At 42.1% G+C, this 10,456-nt stretch overlaps 1 protein-coding gene across 1 annotated transcript; it reads right to left on the reverse strand.

Annotated features, from left to right (window-relative positions):
• Window positions 8,139-9,497, reverse strand: LOC107647590. The gene has a single exon (XM_016351658.1). The coding sequence runs from the start codon at window positions 9,495-9,497 to the stop codon at window positions 8,139-8,141; it is 1,359 nt and encodes a 452-aa protein (XP_016207144.1).

The raw sequence follows: 10,456 nt of genomic DNA on the forward strand, positions 1-10,456 counted from the left end.
GGCAATTAAAAATATTTGAGTTATTAAAAATTGTATACTTTTAAAAAAATTTTATTTGAATTAATACTATATATGTGTTGAGCTACATATATTTCTTTATTTTCTGGCCTTATAGGAGACTGTTGTGTATTTGGTTTTATTAAAAAAATATTAGATTTTTTTTAGAAACGATTGCTAACTTGTTAAGAATAGTATATTTTACGTCATTAAGCCATAGAAATTGTTGTCTCACCACTACCTTCTGGCATAGTATTGCGTGACAAATTTAGCTTTATTACTAACATATTTTGTTTCCTTTAACAATTAACATTACCAATTGATTGCGTATGTAAATTTGTCTTAAATTTTAATGCAGATTTCAATCTGCATTCTGAAAACAATGAAAATAAAGATATATTAGCAAAATGATAAGTTAGATGCCATATCAAAAAGATATATTAGTAAGTTGATACTACACCAAAAATATCCATCATCTTTAGTTTTGAAGCTTCGTTGCAAAATAAGAATACAATAGTAGAAATAAATTTAGTAAGTTGTCAGTTAGTTAAGCTTGCATATATAATGATTTTAGTTTTTACTCTAATTTTAACCATTTTAACATGTAAAATGTAATATTTGTACATCTTATTATAATTATTAAAGGTGTAATATAATAGAAAATCAATTGTTCTAAGCATAATGCCTATTTGATATTTAGATAGGTCTAAAACATTTTTATTTAGTTAACTTTTTGGGACAGATAAATATCGAATGATTAAATACAAACTTTTTTCAAGCAAAAATTTAGGTAAGGTGATAATAAAATTAAGATTAATTATGTTTGCTATTAATACATATTATTTAATTAACAATGATTCAACGCTTTTATACACGAGTACTATAAAATTGGAGTTTATTTTAGTTAAAAACCAAAGTTAATCATGAAGGATTATTTCGCCATCAATATATTTTCTTTTCTAATATTGGTAAACAATTTTTTTCAAATGAGACAATTGTTTTAGCTATTTTTGGTGATTACTTAAAAGATTTCACCAATGTCAATCATGTTCAAAGTGGAGCAGTATTGACTCCTGGTTCGTCCGAACACTAGAGAGGCCGAGCTTAAGCGCTTCCGAGCAAATCGCCGATGAAGGGGAAGAGCTTTACGTCGGCCAAAATCAAACACCGTGGCGGGAATATCTGCACAAGATACTCCGACGCTCAAGTCAGTAATGATTTTAAGTGAATGGGTTTAGAGTAAAAAGTAAAAGACTGAGAGTGATAGAACCTGAGACCTAGCCGAGCATATTAGCTAGGTTTTATAGGAGTTGGTTTTTACCCGTTAGTGGATAAGTCCTAGTTTGTAGGTTGGTTATGATGTTCTGTTTTGGTGCTATAAACCAGCTGAGCACGTTTTCTTATTTTCAGTTGGGTGATGCTGCTTCGGTCCTGATCACGTGCCGAGATTTTCGGACGGCTGATACGGGACCGAGCTTTATGATGCACGTGTCTTTTTATTCGAATGGGTGAGGCCGAGCTTATCTGCTCTTGTTCCGAGCTTGTTTAATGTGACGCCAGCCTCAGATATTTACGTGACGAGTATTCCGGGCGACCGAGGATACAGGTAACGTATCATAGCCCCCAAGCTTGCCTTGGTGTGGACAGGACTAAGGCGAGCTTTCGGACCAAGAGTACTGGATCCTCAGTTGCCGATTTTGTTTGTCGCATATGGTCCTTGTAGCCCCCAAGCTCGGCTTGGTTTTGTTTGGACTACGAAACGGTTTTTTATGTGTTTAATACTTGCTTCGTTCTTCGCGCCATTTGACATGATTGACGTGAAACGTGCCCCGCATCCTCAGGCACCCTTGTCCGTTGGATTTCGTGGTCATTAAATGCCTCTCTTTTTTGACGACGAGGATTTAATGCGGGGGTTTTGTGTAACCGTTTAGGTTACTGGGCTTACTCCTTTATTACCTTTGCTTTTTGTAATTCCTATTTGCTGCTGTTTTCTGGAAAAAAGGAGTTTTGGTTTGGTTTCCTGTCTGAGAATGTCTAGCAAAGGTCAGTGCTGAATTCACGTTTTCTTCTACCTTTTTGAGCTTTATTTTTCTTTCTTTGTCTGCAATGGAGAACTGTGATGTGGTTGATCCGTGTGGGTGGGTTGATTCCAGGGTGAGGGAATATGCATCTCAGTTTGATGATGAGGAGTCAGTAAAGTTACTGGAGTCGGATTTGTGGGTTAGAAAAGGTAGTAACATTAGGATAGAGTTATTGCCGTGTGGTAAAGAGGACCGAGTCTGTGACCAGTTGAGGGATTGGTCTTTCTTTTATATGTATAGCTGTTTGTTTACTGAATTGGGGGTCAAACTGCCTTTTACCGAATTTGAATGTGGGGTCTTATACTGGTTGAACTGCGCCCCTACCCAGCTGCACCCGAATTCTTGGGGTTTTGTACGGGCTTTCGAGGTATTGATGGAGTTATTAGATTACCCTCCTTCTCTGAGGCTTTTCTTCTCGTTGTTTCAGGCTAAGGGGGTGGGACGTGGGTTGTGGGTAAATCTTAGCAGTTATCCGCGTCGGGCTATCTTTGGTCTGTATAAATCTTTGTTTAAGGATTTTAAGTCGATGTTCGTTAAGGTGAGGAGTGTACCCGAGGAGTTTCCCTTCTATTTGAATGAGCACTTGGTCGAAAAATTTCCCTTGTCTTGGTGTCCCGAACCTTATCAGGTATTAGACGTAGATGATAGGCATCCAGATGATGATATTATGATGAGCTTCTTATTTAAATCATTGGGTCCGAAGGGGTTGTTATCGATTGCCGAGATGTTGAAATGGGATACTAATAGACAGGCTGTTTATGATCACATAGGTAACTTAATTTGTCATGCTTCTGTCTTTCCTTTATAAGGTGCTCTTTCTGGTTTTTATTTGCTTGTCTTTGTTCTGCAGCTGAGAGGGCTCCTGCGATTACAACTGCGGGCCTGAAATCTTTCTTCAACCAGCGCAAGAAAGGTGAAAAGGAAGTGTCTTCGAATGCTGGAAAAGGTTTAGCTGCCTTGATTCATCATGGGCCAAAACATAAGAGGAAGAGGGGACAAGCCCAGGGCAGCCTTGCCGAGGTTTTGGAGGGTAAGGGGGAGTCTTCTATGATTTTGGAGAAGGTTGAGTCTGCATATGAGTCACAGAAAAGGCTTCACGGTTATGACGAGAATGAGCACGCTAGGTCTCTGTGGGCGCTGAGCTTGCTGCTTCTATGGAGAAAAAGGAGTTGGAGTTGGCCGATGAGAAAAAACTTCAAAAGTCCTCGTCTGAAAAATTGAAGGTTGTGGAATCTGAGAACGATCAGCTCTCTGCCCGGGTCAAAGAGTTGGAAGGCGGAGTTTATGAGGCCTTTGCCCAAGGGTTTGACAGTGCTGTCTCCCAGGTCAAGGTGGTGTATCCGGAAGCTGATCCTTCGAAACTTGATGTCATGAAAGTGGTTGTTAATGGTGAACTTGTCAAAGATGAAGGTACTGGTGAGAGTGAGGGATCTAGCATAGGTGATAAGGCAAACTAGGCTTTTAGTATTTGATCTTGTTTATTTTGTATATTTGTAGCATGCTTGAAACTTGTGGCTGTTTTATCTTGAACTTTGTTTTCGAATATTTGGCGATAACGTTTTGGGTACCGAGTATGTAATTCGGTTGCGATACTTTTATTTTCCGAGCATATAGCTCGGCTTAGTTATGACTTTGTAAAAACTGATATTTTGGATGAATTCATGATTATGTGTTGGTGACAGTTGCAACTGTTTCTTGATTGTTGGTAAAGAGAGTAGTAGCTCTAATACAAGGGTTATGGCTGGTTGATCTCTTGGGACTTGTTTAAATATTTTGATGTTTGTTGTATTTTTTCCGAGTATTATGCTCGGTATGTGCATTTAGAATTCCGAGTATGAAGCTCGGACTAGTTTGTTCATTGGAAAAAACTTTGACTCGTTCTTATGATCGAGGTTTTCCGAGGAATAAGCTCGGCTCGTGATGTTAGGGTTCCGAGGATTATGCTCGGATAATTTGGAGTGTTTACTAGCTGAAGTGTATGTTAACTGTCAGAATGAGAACTGTTTTGATTGCACATTGAGTTGTGTGGGTACAATGACTTGTTGCGTCTGGCCTCGTTAAAACCCTTCCCGAGTAAAACCCATGTGTTTTGGGAAAAAACCTTCGGAGGGAAAAAAGAGTACCATCATTCGCTATTTTGCATACTATGTTATGACTGATATTTCTTTAGAGAGGAGATATTTCATGTTCCCGGTAGCTGGTCTCCTTTGAGGGTTTCTAGTTTGTAAGCCCCCTTTCCGAGATTGTGAAGAACTCGGAAAGGACCTTCCCAATTTGCCGCTAATTTGCCATGTGCTGGTGGTTTTCGAGCATCTTCTGTTCGTCTGAGTATAAGGTCTCCATTGTTGAAAGACCTGTGAATTACTCTTTTGTTGTGTCTTCACTCTAGGTATCATTTTCTGGCTCGTTGCTTTATGGCGGAAATTTCTCTGTCTTCTTCTACAAGGTCCAATTCGGCTGTCCGAGCTTGCAAATTATTGGATTGATCGTAGAGGTCGGTCCTTAATGTTGGGATGCTGACTTCTACTGGAATGAGTGCTTCTGCGCCATATACCAGTTTGAAAGGAGTTTCTCCCGTGGCGGACTGAATGCTGGTATTATAGCTCCATAGGATTTCTGGGATGAGATCGGCCCATTCTCCTTTAGCATCGCCGAGCTTTTTCTTTAACCCCTGCAAGATAATTCTGTTCAACCTGTCCGTTAGTTTGCGGGTGCTCTACCGAGCTGAAATGATGTTTGATGTTAAAGTTTGTTAGAAAGGTAGCGAGCTTATGATCTGTAAATTGTCTCCCGTTATCCGAGATTATCTCTCTTGGGATACCAAATCTGCATATGATATTTTTCCATAGAAAAGATCGCACTTTCTCTGCTGTTATGTGCGCTAGTGGTTGTGCTTCTATCTACTTAGAGAAATAGTCAATTGACACTAAAAGAAACTTTACCTGGCCTGGCGCTTTCGGAAAGGGTCCGAGGATATCCAGTCCCCACCTATCGAAAGGCCAGCTTACCTCTATGGTATGGAGCTCCTCGGCCGGGGTCTCTGAGAGGGTGGCGTGCTTTTGACAATTATCACATGTTTTGACTTTTGTGATGCAGTCTCATTTTATCGTCGGCCAATAGTATCCTGTTCGCAAGATCTTTGCTGCTAATGCTCGGCCGCCGATGTGGTTTCCACAGACTCCTTCATGCGTTTCAGCCATAACCTCCTCGCATTCCTCTCTGCTGATGCACTTGAGTAGTGGTTGTGAATGTCCTCGCCTGTATAGGGTGTTTCCGAGCACTGTATAGAAGCTTGCTCTTCTTCGGAAGAACGGCAAGTTCGGCTCATCATTTGGAATGGTGCCTGTATTAATGTAATCGAAAAAAGGTGTTCACCAATCTGGGACCTGTGTAATACTCAAAATTGTATCCTGCTCAAAACTTGGTTTGTCAAGTGTTAGCTGGGACAGTGCCGATGTGTTTTCGGCTTGCCGAGTCGTGGCCAACTTAGATAACACATCGGCCCTGGTGTTTTTCGTCATTTGGTATAGTGCCTGTGTTTATGTAATTGAGAAAAGGTGTTCGCCAATCTGGGACCTGTGTTATACTCAAAATTGTACCCTGCTCAAAACTCAGTTTGTCAAGTGTTAGCTGGGACAGTGCCGATGTGTTTTCGGCTTGCCGAGTCGTGGCCAACTTAGATAACACATCAGCCCTGGTGTTTTGTTCTCGATTTACATGAATAATATCGAATTCTTTAAATTTTGAAATTAGATCCTTTGTTATGAGCCAATATTTCTCTAACAAAGGATCTTTTACCTGGAATTCGCCCTTTATTTGATGTACCACTAACGAAGAGTCGCAGTAGGCTGTTATTCGAGGTATCTGTAGTTGTAGGGTGAGCTTTAGTCCAGCAAGTAGGGCCTCATATTCTGCCTGATTGTTGCTTGCGTTGAAGCAGAACTGTAGTGACTGTTCGGCCACCACTTTGTCTCCTTCTTTTAGTAGTATCCCTGCCCCACTGCCTTCTTTGTTTGACGCTCCATCCACATGTATGCTCCAACTGGCCTCTGTATTATGTGTGTCATTAGTCATCTCCGATATAAAGTCGGCTAGCACCTGTGACTTCAGTGTTTTCCTTGATTCGTACTGGATGTCAAACTCGGAGAGCTCGACCGACCATTTTATCAATCTGCCGGCGAGCTCGGGTCTGGTTAATATCTGCCTTAGCGGTTGGTCTGTTCGTACTATGATTGTGTGGCTCTGAAAATAGTGCCGCAGTCTTCTTGCTGTGGTAATTAGTGCTAGCGCCAGTTGTTCTATCTTCGGGTACCTTGTTTCTGCTGGCTGTAGCACCCTACTGATGAAGTATACTGGGTTTTACTTTCTTCCTGTTTCTGTTACTAAAACCGAGCTTATAGCATGGTTAGATACTGATAGGTATAAGTACAGTGGGTTACCTGTCTCTGGTCTTTGGAGGATTGGTGGTGATGTCAAGTGTTGTTTAAGTTCGGTAAAAGCATTTTCGCATTCGTCTGTCCAGTTGAACTTCCTGCCTTTAGAGAATGTCTGGAAAAAGTGATAAGATCGGTTTGCCACTGCAGGTAGAAAACGTGACAGGGCAGCTATTCGTCCTGCAAGTTGCTGGACTTCCTTTACCATTTTTGGGCTTGTCATGTTCAGTATGGCCTTGCACTTTTCTGGGTTGGCCTCGATGCCTCGAGATGTTAACATGAATCCCAGGAACTTCCCTCCTTGTACTCCGAACGCACATTTGTCTGGATTGAATCTCATGTTATATGTTCGGAGTTGTCTGAAGATTTCTGCTAAGTCGTCGCAGTGTGACCTCTGCATAGGTGTTTTTGCTACCATGTCATCTACATAGACCTCCATATTGCGTCCTATCTGTTGTTGGAATACCTTGTCCATTAGCCTTTGATATGTCGCACCTGCATTCTTTAGACCGAAGGGCATTACCTTGTAACAAAAATTCCCATGTTCTGTTATAAAAGCTGTTTTGCTTTGGTCTTCTGGGTGCATTAGAATCTGGTTATAGCCAGAGTATGCATCCATAAAACTCAAAGCTTTGAAACCAGAGGCGTTATCAACTAATTTATCAATGCAAGGCAGTGGATATGCATCTTTAGGGCAAGCTTTATTTAAGTTTGTAAAGTCGACGCACATGCGCCATTTACCTGAGCTCTTCCTTACCATTACCACGTTGGACAACCATGTGGTGAAGCGAATTTCTCTGATGAAGCCTGCATTGATGAGCTTCTGGGTTTCTTCGAGTGCTGCTTGTTTTTTCTCTTCTCCGAGGTTCCTTTTCTTCTGTGCAACTGGTCGGATTGTTTTGTCGATTGCTAGCTTGTGGCAGATGACTTCTGGGTTGATTCCGGGCATGTCATCTGGTGTCCATGCAAAAAGGTCGGCATTCTGACGCAGTATGTGAATGAGTTTTGCTCGGTCTGCCCCTTCTAATGCTTCTCCAACATATGTGCATTGTTTGTCATCTGATGTCAGTGTTACTTGTTGAAGATTGTCCATTGGCCGAGGTCTTTCGCCGAGGTCTTCCCTTGGGTTCGAGATCGGCTAGTGTCGCTGTGTTGGCAGACGTGTGGATTGCTTGAACTTGGGGCCGAGCTTCCTGTTTTGTTTGTACTGATTTTAGACCAGCGTTATAGCATTGCCGAGCTTCTTGATGGTCGGCATACACCGTAGCTATCTTGTTTTCCTGCACTGGAAACTTGACACACAGATGTAATGTGGAAACCACTGCCCTGAATATATTCAGGGCGGGTCTCCCAAGTATAATATTGTAAGGGCTGTAACAGTTTACTATTAGGTATTGAATATCAATCGACTTTGACATAGGGATTTCTCCCATTGTGGTCTTTAGCCATATGTGTCCCATGATGGGGACTCTCTCTCCGGAGAACCCAATTAGCTCTCCGGAGGAGGGTTGTATCAATTTTTCTGATAATTTCATTTTTGTAAAAGTAGAGTAAAATAAAACATTAGCACTACTACCTGGATCTAACAATGTTTTTCTTACCAACAATTCTCCGACCTGGATTGAAATTACCACGGGATCGTCGAGGTTAGGGCTTGCCGATTTGAAGTCTGCTTGGTTGAAGGATATTGTGACATCTGGTTCTTTGTCCTTCTTTGGTTGTATAGTTCCTTCGATTGCCAGCATCGCTCTATAGCTTCGTTTCCTGGCCGAGCTTGTTTCTCCTCCGCCTGCGAATCCCCTGATATGTGGTTAATGACTCCTCTTGGTGGATCAGGAGTCGTCCTCTCTTTTTTGTCGCTGGGCATTGCTTGCTTATGCTCTACCCTGTCCGAGTTTCCTACTCTGCCCTTCCGGGTTTCGATATATTTGTCCAGGAGCCCTTGGCGTGCTAACCTTTCCAGGAGGTCCTTCGCGACGATGCAGTCGTCCGTAGTGTGACCGAACTTCCGGTGGAAGGCACAATGCTTTGTCTTGTCCACGAACCTTTGATCCTGGTAGTTTCCTGCTCGGGCTGGTGGCTTTATGATTTTGGCGTTGAAGATCTCTCTGATGATGTTTTCTCTTCTGGTATTGAATCTGGTGTATGTGTTGTACTTTGATGCGGGCTTGGGAGGTTTCTTAGTGTCCCTGTTGCCTGGCGATCTGAGAGTTCTTTCTTCATCTCTCCGATGTGGTTGTTTGTCCGACTTTTGGGCTTCTCGGAGTTCTTCGATCTCCATTTGACCTGCCGCCCTTTCTCGGAATTCCTCTAGCGTCTTCAGCTTTGTTATGGCAATGGTCTCCCGAAATTTGCCAGGCCTTAGGCCGGCCTTGAGAGCGTGCAGGTGAACGGCCGGGTCCAAGTCTTGGATCTCCATAGTGGCGTCAGCGAATCTGGTCATGTAGTCTTTCAGGCTCTCGTGCTGACCTTGTTTGATGGTGCCGAGATAGTCCGAGCCATGTACGTAGATTCTTGATGCAGTGAAATAATCATTGAATGATCTGGCGAGGTCTTCGAAGGAGGAAATCGAACCTGCAGAAAGTTTAGAAAACCAAAGTAACGCAGCACCATCTAGGTATGTGGGGAATGCTCGGCAGAGAACGGGCTCATTGTTAGGGCCATTGAAGAACATCATTGATTGGAACTTCTTCACGTGGGCTCGGGGGTCGCCGAAACCCTTGTATGGCTCTAGTGCGGTGGGCAGTATAAAATTTTTTGGCATCTGGTAATTTGTGATCTCCTCGGAGAAAGGGTTGTCGAGGGTGAGCTTTTCCTTTGGCGGGATGATGTTTAATGGGTCTGTAGTGCCTTGAGCCGAGCTTTTGGAGGTTTCTCCATTGTTCTGTGTAGACAGCTCGGCTATCCTTCGTACTTCCGCCTGAAGCTCGGCGATTTGAGCCAGGAGGTCGTCCTGTGAGAGTTGTGAATTTTCCTTGTCAGCCATGTTCGAGGATCGAGAATCCTGCAAAATAGAGTAGAAGACTAAACGAAGGAAAAAGTGGGGTTAGATGTATTCGGCCCCACGGTGGGCGCCAATTGGTTCGTCCGAACACTAGGGAGGCCGAGCTTAAGCGCTTCCGAGCAAATCGCCGATGAAGGGGAAGAGCTTTACGTCGGCCAAAATCAAACACCGTGGCAGGAATACCTGCACAAGATACTCCGACGCTCAAGTCAGTAATGATTTTGAGTGAATGGGTTTAGAGTAAAAAGTAAAAGACTAAAAGTGATAGAACCTGAGACCTAGCCGAGCATATTAGCTAGGTTTTATAGGAGTTGGTTTTTACCCGTTAGTGGATAAGTCCTAGTTTGTAGGTTGGTTATGATGTTCTGTTTTGGTGCTATAAACCAGCTGAGCACGTTTTCTTATTTTCAGTTGGGTGATGCTGCTTCGGTCCTTAATACGGGACCGAGCTTTATTATGCACGTGTCTTTTTATTCGAATGGGTGAGGCCGAGCTTATCTGCTCTTGTTCCGAGCTTGTTTAATGTGACGCCAGCCTCAGATATTTTCTTGTTTAATTGCTAACATTGTTGAAGTCAATCATTACATGTTCTCTTTAAAAAATAATGAGATGATACCTATGTGTACTTATACATTTATAGTTTGTAATATTAATTACTTGATAAAACAACTTTTTTAATATTAATGAACCATATACCATCCTATTCCGCACAAAAAACATGTTTGAGTATTAAGGTTAAATAATGTCTTTTTTATCGAGTATTAGCAGTCCGTCCGTGCGATGCGCAGAAAATGGTGAAACAGTGATTAATCTCAATATATATAAATGAGAAGAAAATATGATCATGGCAAAATAATTATAATATTAAAAAGGTATACATTGTTGTTCCTGAAATGAAGATATTAAAAGTATCTCTTAAATAAGTTGATAACGAGAATATT

Source organism: Arachis ipaensis, chromosome B06 (assembly GCF_000816755.2).
Source record: "Arachis ipaensis cultivar K30076 chromosome B06, Araip1.1, whole genome shotgun sequence".
NCBI classification, from domain to species: Eukaryota; Viridiplantae; Streptophyta; class Magnoliopsida; order Fabales; family Fabaceae; genus Arachis; species Arachis ipaensis.

Coding starts and splice junctions, on each gene's coding strand:
- LOC107647590 (XM_016351658.1), bottom strand. CDS start 9,497: ATGGCTGACAAGGAAAATTCACAACTCTCACAGGACGACCTCCTGGCT.